This window comes from Pristis pectinata, chromosome 1 (assembly GCF_009764475.1).
Source record: "Pristis pectinata isolate sPriPec2 chromosome 1, sPriPec2.1.pri, whole genome shotgun sequence".
Classification (NCBI taxonomy): Eukaryota; Metazoa; Chordata; class Chondrichthyes; order Rhinopristiformes; family Pristidae; genus Pristis; species Pristis pectinata.
This window is the reverse complement of record NC_067405.1, coordinates 67,156,930-67,173,527: the sequence shown is the minus strand read 5'-3', so window position 1 is coordinate 67,173,527 and position 16,598 is coordinate 67,156,930. Positions and strand designations below refer to the sequence as shown.

The following is a 16,598-nucleotide window of genomic DNA, read 5'->3' as shown; positions in this document are numbered from 1 at the left end:
GTCTGTGTTCACAATTCCCTGCAATTTCTTGCAGTCTTGGGCAGAGTATTTGCTATACCAAGCTGTGATGCATCCAGATAGGATGCTTTCTATAATGCATCTGTAAAAATTGGTAACAGTCATCAAGGACCTGCTGAATTTCCTTAGCCTTCTAAGGAAATAGGGGTGTTGGTGTGCTTTCTTGGGCGTAGCATCAATGTGGCTGGACCAGAACAAATTGTTGGTGATATTTATATACAGGAACTTGAAGCTCTCAACCATCTCCCCCTCAGCACCATTGATACAGATAGGAGCATGTACTTCACCCCGCTTCCTGAAGTTGATGATCAGCTCCTTCGTGTTGCTGACATTGAGGGAAGGGTTGTTGTCTTGACACGATGCCACTGGGCTCTCTACCTCCTTCCTGTACTCCATCTCAGCGTTTGAGATCCAGTCCACTATGGTAGTGTCATCTGCAAACTTGTAAATGGAGTTAGAACAGAATTAGGCCACACAGTCATGAGTATATTGGGAGTATAGTAAGGGACTGAGAATGCAGCCTTGAGGTACCGGGGTTGAGGATAATCGAGGAGGAGGTATTATTGCCAATCCTTACTGATCGCAGTCTTTTGGTCAGGTAGTCAAGGATCCAGTTGCAGAGGGAGGTGCAGAGTCCTAGATCTAGGAGTTTGGAGGTGAGTTTGATTGGACTTATGATGTTGAAGGCAGAGTTATAGTCAATAAATAGGAGTCCGAAGAAACTTTAAGCTTAGCTGTTTAATGTCAAATGTAGGGATGTTACTGGAACCTGTTATTAGGGAAAAAGTGATTGATCATTTAGGCATTATGAACTCATTAGAGCTAGAATGGATTGGATTAATTAGTTGATTTTTGATTGTTATGTTTTGAGGAAGTGCTTATGGGGTAGGTAAAGAATTGCTCGCAGATATTATTTGCATGGAGTAAAGAAGGGGTTAATGAGGTTCCATACAGGAGACTATTCAGAAAAATCAAATTGTATTAAATTGGAAGTGGCCTTTTGGCTAGGGAATTGGTTTGGAAGCAGAGAATGAGAATGATAGGTATGTGATCCTCTCACTTCTCTGGATTGAACTTCATATGCCAGTTTTGACCCCATCATTCATTTATATATCCTGAAACCTAAACTTTCTCCTTTGCTATCAGCTAGGTTTGATATTGCAAACATCGTAATCATGACTCCTGCATTTAAATCTAAGTTATTAACACATCTTCCAAACCCATGACCTCGGCCAGCTAGATGGACATGGGCAGCAAAGGCATGGGAATACCATCACCTGGAAGCTGCCCTCCAAGCCACACACCATTCTGACTTAGAAATATATTGCCATTCCTTCACTGTTGCTGGATCAAAATCCTGGAACTCCTTCCCTAACAACATTGTGGGTATGCCCACACCTCAAGGCGGTTCAAGAAGGCATCACACACCACCTTGTCAAGGGCAATAGGGGATGGGCAGTTAAATACCGGCTCAGCCTGTGAAGCCCACTTTCCTTGAATGAATAATAAAATATCATGAGAAGCAAGGGACTTGGTATTGAGCCAGTCACCATAGCTAAAACATAACCCACCAGTCACTAAGCTGGTTGGCCATTACCTTTTGCCGTCTCCCACTGAATCAATCTTTCATCCAACTTGCCACTTTCCCCATGGAGCTCACAGGCTTTTACTTCCCTGACCAATCTGCCTTGCTAAAATCTGTGTCGACCATCCTCATGGACCCTCTTTATTACTTTCTTTAACAAATTCAATCAAGTTAGTCAAATGTTGGAAAACTAAGGAATGATTTTACATGATTCACTTCAAATGTTCAGCAGTATAACACAAGAAGTTTGGACTGGGCATGATATTTAGAATTGATTCCATTCAAAATGCAAGGATAGTTCCCTGAAATTTATACTCATTATTCCTATCAGTGAGTAAGATCAGTCAACCAAGTGTTGTAAAAACAGAAGCACTCCCAATGTGATGATGAAAATACAATACTTTGTTTGCTTGTTGTCAAATGGTAATTTTTTTTGAGGACCCAAAAGCAAAGCAAAATTGAATTGCAAACGATACCTTTTATTTTAAATAATTCCTACAGTTTTTTTCTGACATTTTAGGTGAAAATAGCAATGAAGTTTGGTACACAAAGTTTTGAAACTTGTCGGAATTGTATTTGATGGTGATACTACTGAAGTGACCCACAGTATAGTGCAGTATGATGATCTCATAATACTATCTTCAAGCCAATATTAGGAATGGTAACATTACTTTTTTTTGAAAAATTTACCTGACAGCTTGAATAGCTGAGGCTCGTCATGGATGTGGTGGGCTGAAGGGCCCATTTCTGTGCTGAATGACTATGGTCTAACCTTTTTGGCTTTAGGAACCATTCATAATGTAATTTGTGATCAGTTGGAAGAGTTAGTACACTAGATAGCTGAGCTCTAGCTGGTCATTTTCACGTTGTTACACCTTTACAAAAGAAAAACTACAGATAACTGACTTGACAGCTGTCATAGCATTATAAGATTACATACAGAAGGGGGTAATTTAGCATTTCAAATGGAATGATATTATTCAATTTCACATTTTATTTAACATATTTTTGAAGCTATTTGTTTTGTAATAATTATGCTTTTCCAGACCTGGTAGTGCAAAGCCTGTGACTAATGTCATTGTGGATAAAGGAAAGAATGCTGAAGAGGAAGAGGATGATGATGAACAGTTTGTGGTGGAAGAAACTGTTTCACAGCTTCCAGATATGCCTGAGATGGAACCTGTAAGTCAAGTATCCAAGTTGACATTGGTGTTGGATTAAAAGCAAAATATTATATTATTAACCACTGGTCACATTAATCATCTTTTAATATTTTGGCAAGGATGAAATTATCTAATGACAAGAATAAAATATTTAATTTAAGACAGAGTTAAAGAAATGCTGAATGGAGAGGGATGTGGGCTTCACAGGCTGAGCCAGCATTTAATTGCCCATGCCAAGTTGCATAGAGAAGGTGATGCTGAGCTGCCTTCTTGAATCACTACAGTCCTTGAGATGTGGATACACCCCCAATGCTGTTAGGGAGGGAGTTCCAAGATTTTGACCCAGCGACGGTCAAGGAACAGCGATATATTTCCAAGTCAGGGTGTTGTGTGGCTTGGAGGGCAAGTTCTAGATGGTGGTGTTCCAATGCTTTTGCTGCCCTTCTTCTAAACTAGGTCAAATGGAAGGATTAAAAACCTCCCTTTGCTATACCTGTGTGAGCTTAGTGAAGCCAAATCAATGCACTTCATTTCAGCTAATGACATTCAAAACAAAAATTGACTGCTGAGAGAAGTAGGATAGTTCCATCTGATGCAAGAAGTGTGCTTTTAGGACATGAAGTGGATAAAATGAAAATGCCAGTTTTCTGTTGCTGCAATAGGATATTTCAGCTGGAATTGTTTTTTCCTATAATTGGTGATTCGTCTGAGGTTGACCCACGATTTTTTTTTATTCCCACTAGACCTAGGGCTTTTGAAGTATTGTACCTTTGCATTCAGTGATGACTTAATAGTGTTTGAACACATCTAATGTTGGTCAGATAAAAAAAAACAGGTAGAGTGATAGTCCTCACTTACAAAAATCCAGGCACAGTTCCATGAGGAATCACAGCAGAATAAATCTGCAGTATCCCCAGCCCCGAGAAACACTTCGCCTAGTTGCTCGCCAGAGGAGGTGCATGCATGTGTGTGTGCATGTGCGCGAAGAGGTGAAGGGTACAGAAGAAGAAATGAGGGTTGTAGGCCAATCATTAGCCTTGCCTCAGTTGAGCTCACTTCCTCCTTTGCATGAATGCCCCACCGCTTTTGATTAAATGCCCACTAGAAATTTAAGTGTAAGCTAGTAATTGGGTGCAACCAATTGCTGTCAAGAAATGTTGTCATCACCTGAGCAGCATGGGGAAGACTGAACATCATTAACTATCACAATGCAACATGAGAATTCATTCCCACCTTGCAAGCTTTAATCATTGTTGCCAGTAGTATTTGAGGAATAAACTTACTGGTAAAATAAATGTGTACCAGCTGGAACCTATCGTCAGAAATTGGTCCAGTCTCTCAAAGCAAAGCCCTGCGCCTTGACAGTTCTCACTATTATTTTAAAAACGTGGTTACCCTACCTGAACTAGATTAGGAGGGATGAATTTCTGAGCTTTGGAACAGTTTCATCTGGCTGCTGTCATATTTCCAGGAATGGGATTGTAATCTCCTGAAGGCGACTGCTTATAACCCAGGAGATCTGCAACTTTTACATTTCCCACTGCAGTAGCACCCTTGGCTCCACCCACCCCTCTGTTCCTGACCAGTGCAGAGAGCCATCACATGCTTACTGGTGACCAGAAACTGAAAGACTGGTGAAAGGAATGTATGCGGGATTGAACTGAATGGGACTGAACTAAGTCTAGAGCACAGGAGAATTGGCTTTTCTTTGGGGAAGAGGGTGGGGCAAGAATTAAAAGGGGAAAGTAAAACTTAGGGATTTTACTGTGAGTAGACAGTAAAATATAGTTTCTACTGGTGTGTGAATAGGGAACAAGGACCAAGTAGAAATGCTCTCCATTCTTCAGACATTTTCTGTCTTTTTTTTTGTTTAATTTGGAAGAGGAAGATATAAAAAGAAACAATTTCTAAAACAAGTCCATCCAAATAGGCTAAGACAAATAACTTGAATCTGCTAGCACAAAAAGGTTGCTCTTTGTTAAAGAATATAGAGAGAAATAGAACCAGAAAATGCAATGAATATTAATATTCAAAATGCTGGAGTTCCAGTCATAATTTTAGGAAAAAATTCCTGATTTATCAGTGATTTTATTATATTTGACCATGACCCAGGAGTCTCCAAAATGTAACCCTAAGATGCTACTAGAGAGGGATAAGAGTTCTGATGTAAGGTCATTGACATGAAAAGATAAATATCATATTCCTCTGACAAAGTAATCTGATATAGCTTGCCAACTTAACCACTATTATCATTAATATTAATATATTAGAGCATGCTAAAGCATTAATTGTGAAATCCTGTTTCAGAATTATTTATGTAGTCCCTATTTCATGAAACTTTGTTTTCCCAAACAGTGTATTTGTTAACAATTTTTAGATTAAAATTAATATTTTTTCTACCACATTTTTGGGTATTTATTGAAAGCACAGCTGCTGAAGATCTGTAGATTTTAATTTTTCCTTTATTTCTGAAAATTAGCTAGACTATAGATAAAAACAAACAGATGTTGGGCATTTTCAGACTATTTCTTTGTTGTCAGCCACAGTGAAGGACTGGATATAATCTATATCCTGCAAGGGATTTTTTTTTCTTTACTTAGTGCATGCCTTTTTTAAATCTGTAATGAAGAATCTGTAATCTGTAATGAAAATGTAGCAAAATTTAGTTTGATTTTGGGGGAAAAAAAATTCTTGTACAGATTCTTTCATTGCCCTGAAAAAGAGAATCGTGTAAAAAGACTCATGATGTTGACTTCTTGAACTGAAAGCAAACAGGAATTTCACACTATTAATAATAGAAAAAGTCCAGCAGTGATTCAGCTAAACAGCTTCAATGGTATTCCTAAACTGAGCATGACGTTGAATTATTTTTGAGACGTTAGAACTCTAGGTTGATTTGCAGTTATCTATTTGGAATATAATAATATATGCCTATAATAAATAACATTTTCTTTTCTACATTAAATCAGCGTTTACTGTTAGGGCAGCACAGTGGCGCAGCTAGTAGAACTGCTATCTCACAGCTCCAGCAACCTGGGTTCAATCCTGACCTCGGGTGCTGTCTGTGTGGAGTTTGCACATTTTCCTTGTGATCACATGGGTTTCCTCCAGGTAGGTTTCCTTCCACATTCAAAGATGTGTGGATTGGTAGGTTAATTGGCTGCTGTAAATTGACCCTAGTGTGTAGGTGAGTGGTAGAATCTTGAAAATTGATGGGAATGTCAGATTAGTGTAAATGGGTGACTGATGGTTGATGCGGACTTGGTGACCAAGGAGGTTGTTTCTATGCTGAATGACTCTATGACTCTACAATTAATAACCCAAACAATAAGGTAAATCTAGCTTCAAATTAACATTGACCTGTTAGAATGGTGAATGACCTGCTTTTCCACTTTTCCCAAGATGAGGAGCTTGTAATATTCTGTGATGAGTTTCAATGCTTGCAGCTGCAGTCCAGAATGAGCAGATGCAAGGTAAAACTCTCTGTACTCTGCTGCAGTAGATGTGTTCTAACCCTGACCTTAGAAAATGCCATCTGTGTTGTCACTCTGATATTCTAGTTTCCTGCACTAGTTACAGTCCTATTGACATTAAATATTGTGGGTCCACAAGCTGAAGGAATTGATTGAGACTGCCTATGCTTACTTCACTTAGAATTTACGTGAAAAGCAGGTTCATCACACCAATCAGTTACATCAGTCAAAGCCAGGTTCAAATACAGATTTCACAGTGTAGAGGACTTTAAAGCAGTTGTTTCTCACTCAGAGAATGGATTAAAAGCAAATAATGATTCAGTTCAATGAAGTGTGAGATATCACAGAGGCAGTGCAATTTAAATCTGAGTGTGGCAGAGTGTATATACAAAAATATTCAAAGATAACTAGGTACATTTAGAAGGCTGTTATGAGAACACATGGAAATTTGGTTTTGTAATTGAATTCAATCCAAAAACAAGGATGTCAAGCTAAACATTAACAACTGATTGGTTAAGCTGAGCTAATGTATTATGTACACTCCTGGACACCACATTGTAGAAAGGATGTCATGGACCTGGAGAAGGTGCAGAAAGAGTGTTTCAAAAGGGCGGCACGGTAGGGTAGCGGTTAGCGCGACGCTATTACAGCGCCAGCAATCAGGGTTCGATTCCCATCACTGTCTGTAAGGAGTTTGTACGTTCTCCCGTGTCTGCGTGGGTTTCCTCCGGGTGCTCCAGTTTCCTCCCACATTCCAAAGACATACGGGTAGGTTAATATTGGTTTAAAATGGGCGGCGCGGACTCATTGGGCTAGAAGGGCCTGTTACCACACTGTGAATAAAATTTTTTAAAAAAGGAGCAGGTGGGAAGAAACTACTTTCCTCTTTCAAATAGTTTGGTGACTGGAGGTGTTGGATTGAAAATAATTGGCAGAGGGAAAATTCTGGAATGTAGTACTTGAAAGGATGAATGAATCTAATTGCAAATATTTGAAGAGGATCAGTTCTTCATGGTCAGCTGGGAGGGAGTGGAGCAAGTGGGACTAAATTAGACAGCCATTTCAAAGGCTGGCATGGGTACAGGAAGCCAAATATTCTTCTCCCAAGGAGTAGGATTTTATGATGCTACGGTATGAAATCAGGTGCAGAAATTGCCGGCCAACTAGAAATCCTGTGAACCAGAATTTATGCTTGCATTTCCCTATTACCATTTCAAATGATTCTGATCATAAGAAATAGGAGCAGGAGTAGGATGTACAGTCCCTCAAACCTACTGCACTGTTTAGTAAGGTCCTGGCTGATCTGATCTTGGCCTTGGCTCCACTTCCTTGCTTATCCCCATAATATTTGACTCTGCGAGATACCAAAAATCTGTCTGTCTTGGTCTTGTTATTGTCAGTGATTCAACTATCACAGCTCTCTGGTAAGACCATTATCGAGATTTATGACCCTCTGAGAGAAGGAATTCCTCCTCATATCTGCCTTGACTAGGCAAGGACTAGTTCTGAAACGATACATATTGGTTCTATGTTCCCCTGTGAGATGAAACATCCTCTTAGCAACTGCCTTGTCAAGCCTCCTCAGAATTTTATGTTGCAGTAAGTTCACCTCCCTTCTCTAAATTCCAATAAATATCAGCTCAGTCTGCTCAAGCTTTCTTCAGAAGCAAACCCTTTTGTCCCAGGAATCAACCTGGGGCAAAAAATGTAGGCATGTGGAAAGTGGATGAAAATGATAGCAAAGTAGAAAATATATCAGTGAGAAAAGAAAAAAACAGTGAGACTGAATGCAAATACAGACTATAACTATAGCAAAAGAATAATCACACAGCTGCAACCAGAGATGATAGAAAATAAAATCTGGATGGTATCCAGAAATCTATATCCAAAAATTTGCAATTTCCACCTCTCCCCATCCTCCTCCCTCCTAGCTTCCCTTCCTACCCAGCTCTATGACCCAGGGCTGACCAATAGAAATAATTTTTAAATTCCTTTTCAACTACTGAAAGCCTGCAAAACTCAAATTGAAATTTGTAATGTTTTATTTTTGCAAGTGACAATCTTGGCAATCTGTTTTTTCTCTTAGATTATTTGTGTCTTACATAAATTTTAGTGGAATAACTGATACACACTGACTTTCTTTAATCCAATCTACTTATTAGAGGGATAGGTAGATATAAAATAGGCTGATCTAGATGAGATTAGAGTAAAGCAAGGATCTCAAAATTGAGTTGCCCATGCATTTACTTTTATGCAGAATTCAGTACAGGTATCATTGTTTCCATGAGTTAAAATGAAAATAGTTGACGTTTTTAGTGTTGTTGCAGGTGTGATTATAAATGGTAGTATTCATTTGATTTGCAATTTAAAAAAATACCCCATGCTTGTAGAGGCTCAACTATATTCTAACTGGTTATTGTTACAGTAAATTTATTGATATATAGTTTTCATGAAAAGTTAACAAAACAGTGAATTGCAATACCATAACATTGAGAGAAATCTGAACTCTTATGTAATAAACTGAAATATGTAATTTATTATTATTTGTTTGCAATTACTCCATTTAATATAATTTCTCCATTTAAAGCTGTTTTAACCTAATCCACCTGACAGGAACTGGGCAACCAATTAAAACAGTAGTAGTCGCTTTGCCCACTGATCAGGCTGCTACTTTGTGATTTGCAGTTTTAACCTGCTTTGAGAAGGCAAGAGTACCTGTGCTGGTAGATAGAAGGATCATTCTTTAAATATGTATATCCACTTCCAGTTACATCATTAGAGTTCAGCTGCAATTTTAACCCAGGACCAGTATGTTCAAGTATTTGTGGTACAATAAGCAGGCCAATCAGGAACCAGAAAAAACTGGGTGATTTTGTTTTGTTCCTTTTGTGAGACAAGAGTTCTCTTATGGGGTTGTGGGAGCAAGGAGACATAGATCTTCCCAGCCTGTAACAGTAAAATGTTCTATGATTATCTTAATTGAAGGAACGTCTCCAACTCTTATTTTTAGAGGAAATTTTTAAAATGTTACCTCCTATTCCTATTACAGTGAGCCATTTAAATACGGGGATTGTTTACCCAAAATAATTTTAAACTTAGAAGACGGAAAAATAATTGATCTACAATAATGGATCAATGATAATACAGTGAAAATTGGTTGATTGTTTGTTGTGTACTTGATTTTAAGTATTTTAAAATATTAATAATCATCACACTATTCATAAAAGAAACATTACCATTTGCTCGGGAGTGAGAGAATGGTTAATTGGATTTATTTTAAATCTGTTTTTATTTTCTAGGTGGCAGCAATGGAATTGCATGATGGTGAAGACCATGGTATGTGTGACTAATACGTGTTGCTCCGTAATGTCATAGTTTCCCTTCTTTTGCTTTATTAGTGGTGTCATGCAGAGATCTTTAATGAGGCTTCAGCTCTTTGCTTTTTTTTAAACTATATTCAGACGAAAGGATAGACAGCTATTCTATCTAAGTTTGGGGATGTTGCTAAGTTTGTTAAGTATTAAACAGTGTGGATAGATGGGAGCAGAAAATTGCTAGTGAAAATGTTGTATTTAGTGAGTGTGCAGGTCTCATTGATAATGTTCAATGTAGGTGGGTATATGGTCATGAAGGTATAATTTATTTTATAGAGAGATTTAAAAACCTAAGTATGGAATCTCTAAAGCGCAGAGACCGATAAAGAAAATAATTTAAGAAGGGTATTAGATTGTTGACCTTTCCCTCAGGAGCTAGGAGGCAAAGGGTGGAAATTACATTACAATTGTACAAGGTTCTGACTGAACTGCATCTAGTGTATAATTCACTTATAGCACCAAACCTAGGGCTATCAGGCCTAAAAATGTTAAATTATGAAAGCTTACAGTAATTAAGCTTGTATTCCATTGAATGTAGGAGTTAAAGAGGTGATTTGATTGGGGAAGTTAAGATGGTGTGTATCATAATTCCATCAACCCTCCTTGGTGTAATAAGTTTAAATATTGCCTATGAAAATTGAAACCATCTGAATCTTACAGTATTCAAATTGATCCAGTATCCATGGTCTATTAGAAAAGAATTCCTGATTTCCATAACCCTTTGTCTGGGGAAGTGCTTTCTGATTGATCCCACAAATGGTTTATCTAATTTTATTTCCCTTTGTTCTGGGCTTCCCAAACTAAGGAAGTCAATTCTCTCAGTCAAATTTTACAAAAATTGTAAATTTTATCAATCAACACATACACACAAGACTAATCTGTTTTCATCAAGGTGGACTTGTCAAGAAGATTTTGGAAACCAAGAAAGATTTTGAATCTTCAAAGTCTGTAACAAAACAAAAAGATCAGGTAAAGAAACATTGTTCTGCTATTGTTGTTCTGACCATTTTATAATTTGGTGCAATCACTTAAATAATTAAATGCTGCAAACTTTATGATGGTTTAGATGGAAAGTCATGTTTATTGTTTCTGTTGTGGTTTAGCTTTAAACATTAATTCTGCAATTCACAGTACATCTATTGTTTTATTCATTTCTTTTTTTAAATCATACTTAAAATATTGAGTTCTATCTTCTGTGCTCTGTGAGGAGGAATGTGTTTTGTTTATAACACAAATATGAGCTCGTACAAAGAATTACTTTTCATAGATGGTGCTAACTTCTGTTTATACTGTAGTTTCCTCAAATGTTATCAAGCAGTTGATAAAGGTAAATATAAAATCCAATGCATGTGATCAGTTGCTTTATTAAGAATACTCTCTGGCTTTAATGTAGAAATTCTAACTTTTAACTGGGCCAAAAGAAAACTTGTGAACTTTATGAATTTAATGCTCTTTCCTCTGTAGCAGATTGACCAGATAACTGTTAAATAAAAATCTAAAGACAAATGTTAGCATTGCTCTCCCAATTGTACTGTTTATAAAGTCACTCAATTATGTTTTGTAAGATCTGGAAAAAGATGCAGTCATGTGACTTCCTTAATTTTCTGGTTTTAAAAGGAACTGCACTCTTGTAATCGGATATTAAAGCTCATGCATTTTAGTTAACAAGCTATTGGCATTGTATGCATACATTTTTTATTATTAATGCTCTATAATGTACCCTTTATAGTATTATAGCTTATCTGAATGGAGAAATTAATCTTGTGGGCAGCAGGTTTGAATGCTTTTGAGCCAAAAGAACAGAGATACGGATCTATCTAGAACAAATAACTTTTTTGTCTGGCCTCTGCTAATGTGTTCTGTACCATAAATCTGATCCAAATCTATTTTTTTTTGTATTCTGAGATAGTAATGATTGTGTTTGTACAGAGAAAATAAGCCGTGCAGGAAGTGATGGTCCTCTGAGATTGCATTGACTTGTACTGTGCCTAACCTGCTAGGGCAGAGTATTTTGATGCCTAGCAATTTTCCTCTTAAATTAACTCCTTCATCATTTTAATAGCAGGATGAAAGTGAAGAGAATTGGTGAAATGTTAATTTGTTTTACTAATTTGGAATATTTTGTAGCAGATTTAAATTTTTTGTTTGCTTTTATTACATATGTATAAATGTGTTTCAGGGATCTTGATAATGACGGTGTTTCACTTTCATGATGGTGTTTGCTTTGTATCCATGTAGATGAGAAGCTTTATTTGGAGAAGGCTGGAAATTATTTTATCTAACATAAATTGCTAGCTTTTCACATTTACCCAGTGAAACACCGTAACGCACAAATTATCCTCTAGATGATGCTGTTGTTAAAGAACAGAGTAAGATGTTCACTCTTAAAATTCAAAGCTGACACTAAAGTATTTTTATGGCATTAAAAGAACAATAAAATGGGGTAATATAAATATCTTCAAATATCCAAGACCATTTAACCTGAAAAAAACTTTATTATACATTTTAAACAAAATTGCCTCTGAGCATTACTATTGGAAATTTTGATGTATTCTTTTTCCAATAATGACATCCGACAACTAGGAAATAAGCCTGAAGCTATTCTCTCCAGAACTATTCTACATCCGAAACTAAACAAGGGAAAAGAAAATTAAATTATGGTCTAGAAATTTCTTCTCACAATGCTGAAAAAAAAATTGATGATGTGGTTGAAAAGAGGCTTAACTTGAAGTCATTTTGGGCTCCTTGCCACCTTGAGAAGTTGTAACCCCTTCTTTCCAGGTGGGGTTTTTGTTATCAAGGTCTTGGTCACTTTTGGCTTCCTAGCCTTGGGAGCATTCCAGGCTGAATCTACTGATTTATTCTACGTTTCACAGTTTGCTGCTTAAAATTACATTAGGGAGGTCGCCCAAGCTCCATTTTCAAGGAGAGAAGACTTCATCTACTTGTCCTTCAGCCCCCAGGAGTAGGCAAAGTGGGCCTGAGGGATTGCTCCCATTGCAAGCTTCCATAAAATCCAAACATTTAGAGACTGCAATCATGTGGTATAAGTCCTTAAGGCAAGGTCCTATAGGGAGTACCTGGCTGTAGTCTTGTGGTGCTTCTGTAGCTCCTTTGCATGAAGAATATGCTTCCTGCAGGTACTGTTCTCATCAGATTATTGAAACACTTCTGAACCCTTGGGAGCACACTCAGGCCATTCTAGCAGAGAAGATTTACAAGGATGCTGCCAGGAGTTAGGGGCCTGAGTTATAGGGAGAGGTTGGGCAGGCTAGCACTTAATTCCTTGGAACATAGGAGATTGAGGGGTGACCTCATGGAGGTGTTATAAAATCATGAGGGGCATAGATAGGCTGACACATACTCTTTTTCCAAGAGAAGGGGAACTAAAAACTAGAGGACATACATTTAGGGTGAGAGGTGAAAGATTTAAAAGGGACCTGAGGGGCAACTTCTTCACGCAGATGGTGGTGTGTATATGAGCTGCCAAAGAAAGTGGTTGAGGCAGATACATGACAACATTTAAAGACAGTTGGATAAGTACATGGATATGAGGGGTTTAGAGAGATGGGCCAAACGAGGGCAAATAGGACTAGCTTGGTGGGCACCATTGTTGGCATGGGCAAGTTGGGTCAAAGGGCTTGTTTCCATGTTGTATTACTCTGTCTCTATCTATTCTTTAAGTTTTAGTACTTTGAAATAACTGGAAAAAGCAAAAAGTGCTGCTTTTAATGTGTAGGTATCCATTTAAAGACTGGCTCCTGAGGTTGCAGCTACAAGGTTAGGTACTGGCAGCTGCAAGATCACACAATAGATGAATACAGCAACCTTAAGTGTTAGCTTGGATGAAGAGCAAATAGGAAACCTGACAATGCTGTTGGGGACCTCTCAAATGAAGATTACGATAATTATGGAACTTTTAAAAATAGGTTTTGGGGGCACAATATTGCTTTTAAAAGTAGGAAAGGAATTTCTGTTTAATATTTCCATTTTCTTTTAATTGATTCCACTCAGCTTTAAAATCATATATTGTGTTACCATGGTCCAAAAGATTTGAGTTGTGATACTTAACCCAAAGCTGAATTTCAGTCATTAAAGAGAATTTAACTTCATGTTTGTGTGACTTTTACTGTTACTTCTGAGTTATTGGGACTCTATCCATATTGGAATTGGTTTATTATTGTCACATGTACTGAGTGAGGTACAGTGAAAACCTTGTCTTGCATACTGTTCATACAGATTAATTCATTACACAGTGCATTGAGGTAGTACAAGGTAAAACAATGACAGATTGCAGAATAAGGTGCCACAGCTACAGAGAAAGTGCAGTGAAGGTAGACAATAAGTTGCAACATCACAATGAGGTAGACTGTGAGGTCAAGAGTCCATTTTATCATACTAGGGAACCATTCTTATAACAGCAGGGTAGAAACTGTCATTGAGCCTGGTGGTAGTGCTTTCAGGCTTTTGTATCTTCTGCCCAGTGGAGGAGGGAAGAAGAGAAGATGTCCGGGGTGGGTGGGGTCTTTGATTATGCCAGCTGCTTTACTGAGGCAGCGAGAAGTATAGAGTCCGTCCATGGAGGGGAGGCTGGTTTTCATGATGTACTGAGCTGTGTTCACAACTCTCTGCAGTTTCTTGCGGTCATGGGCAGAGCAGTTGCCATTCGAAGCCGTGATGCATCCAGATATATCCTCTGCAGAATCCCTCAAAAGGCTTACTTGGAACATTTTAGGTTAAATTTTCCAAAATAGTTTACAGGACTGGAAATAGACACTGAGTATGACTTGCAAGAAGGAGAAATATTCATTGGTATAAACTTGAGAAGGTTCTAGTGGTGGGGTTTTGGAGGGTGCTAGGAAAGCCTTTTGAGGGATTCTATAGAGAATATGTGGGTAGAGTCCCAAGTACTTGGATTAGATTGTACTTTTTTCTCACAGAATTAGTTATCAGTATATGCAGTGAAAATGTATATTCTGCAAACATTCATGGAAATTTCGTGGCCGCTTTATATTAGTTGTGCTGAGGATGTCCATTCTTAACAACCAATATTACAGCAGATTGCTGTTGGCTCATATGTTCAGTTGCTCATCAAAATATGGAATTGTTTTCTGTTTTTAAAAATAAACAATAGGTCAGAACCAGTAAATTACAAGCCCATTGGTTACATGAAAGGATTGTTAGAAATCAGGGTCCATTGGAAAATGTCACGATGAGTTCTGAAAAAATACTTCCTATTTTTTCATGATGAAAAAGATTGCAATAATGATGGGGAACTCAGTTGAAGTTCAAATAAACAATCAACTATGTTTTGTTAAATTACTGCATATAAGCCTGCTAATGCAGATTGTTGGATCTTGTGGGACTTGTGTGGTGATATTAGACTTTATATAAAATTGGATGCATTTGTAACTGAAACAGTTATTATAGCTATTAAAGCTCTGCCTGGAACATGTCACAAGAGGACTTTGGGCCCATTGGTGATAAAGGCATCTGAGAAACATTACCCAAGTTTTTAGATGACAAAGAGATAGGCAAAGAACTTAGATGAAGAGTTGGTTGAAAATCATATTTGAGCAAAGAATAGTTTTAATTTGTTACTATTAAAAAGGTAGTCCTGTGCACTTGGGCTGAGGCGATTCTATTCAACTATAGAACTCAACTATACTATATCCATTCAACTATATCTGCTCAGATCTGGGATCATGCTCACTTGCTGCAGTGTCATATCATAGAGTATTTGAGCCAAGGAAAAGTTCACTTTCAATTAATGACAAATTATAAGTGTGCCCAGGCTTCAAGAGTTGAAACTCTTTTTTACCTTTGACATTATGACTTCAGGGTGATATGCTTAAGTCCTTAAATTATAGAGGGATTCCAATTCATGAGACAAGGTAGCTTTACCTAAATGGGTGACAAGAACACAGAGGTATTAGTAAAAGTTAGAAGTATGTGGAAATAAACTCAATTCTAAGAGGTTGTTGACCTCTGGAATAAATTATCAGTGAAAATGTATTTTCTGCAAAACATTCAAAAAGGAACTTAAACAATTCTTGAGTAGAACACAACTTGAATGTTAAACTAGGCTGTTTAACAGAAATAATTGTACAGGTGCTTTTGTTTCCTAGAATCTGCTTGATTGCTTTTCAGGGGCTGAGAGGGATTTTCCATGAGATAGGATGAGTCTGCTCTTTTTACGTGCTTGGATGCACCCTTTTTCTTAAAAAAAAAGTTGGTCCCCTCTTATTGATCCTGATCGTCTCATAGACATTTACCAAATCCAGCAGAAACTAAATCAACAACTTGGTGTTCTGGGAATCACCAAATTGCTGGCTATGTGTAATGACTTCCTTGGTTCATTTGGTAGCAGTCTTGTCTCTTAAGAAGAGCCTTTTGGGTAAAGTTGCACTCCAGGAACTTGAACACAAAATTTAGGATTATGCTCCTATACAGGAGTCAGGGACCATTGAAGGTACTGTCATTCACATGAGACTTTAAACAAAGTGCAGTCCGCTTCTTCTGGTAGATGAAAACTAACCCCTGGGCACGTTTCAAAGAAAAACACAGGAGTTATACCTGGTGTCTTGGACAATGTTTGTTCCTCAACCAGTACCTAACAGTGTTCTTTATCAAAATGCAATGATGTTGGAGGAACTCAGCAGGCCAGGCAGCATCCATGGAGAAAAGCAGGCGGGAACATTGACCGCCTGCTTTTCTCCGTGGATGTTGCCTGGCCTGCTGAGTTCCTCCAGCATCATTGTGTTTTTCATCTAAATTCCATCTGCAGTCCTTCTGGTGTTCTTGATCACATCACTATTTGAAGGCTTTTGCTTTGTGCTATGTTTCAGTACTAATTACATCTAAAGTATTTCAGCAGTTGGGGACATCCTGAGATCCAGAAGGGTGCTATATAAACGAGTCTTTCTTGAACAGAGGTCTATCCAATTCTCATTTGTATGGCTCATATTGAACAACTTCTCAATTT

General features: G+C 37.8%; 1 protein-coding gene across 1 annotated transcript in view; it reads left to right on the top strand.

Annotated features, from left to right (window-relative positions):
• The window catches only part of traf3ip1 (TNF receptor-associated factor 3 interacting protein 1), an 87,407-nt gene that overhangs the window by 48,852 nt on the left and 21,957 nt on the right, over positions 1-16,598 (top strand). The window contains exons 11-13 of the mRNA XM_052024855.1: positions 2,650-2,785; positions 9,539-9,575; positions 10,506-10,582. Of these exons, the coding sequence (XP_051880815.1) occupies positions 2,650-2,785; positions 9,539-9,575; positions 10,506-10,582 (250 nt within the window). The remainder of the gene's footprint in view (positions 1-2,649; positions 2,786-9,538; positions 9,576-10,505; positions 10,583-16,598) is intronic.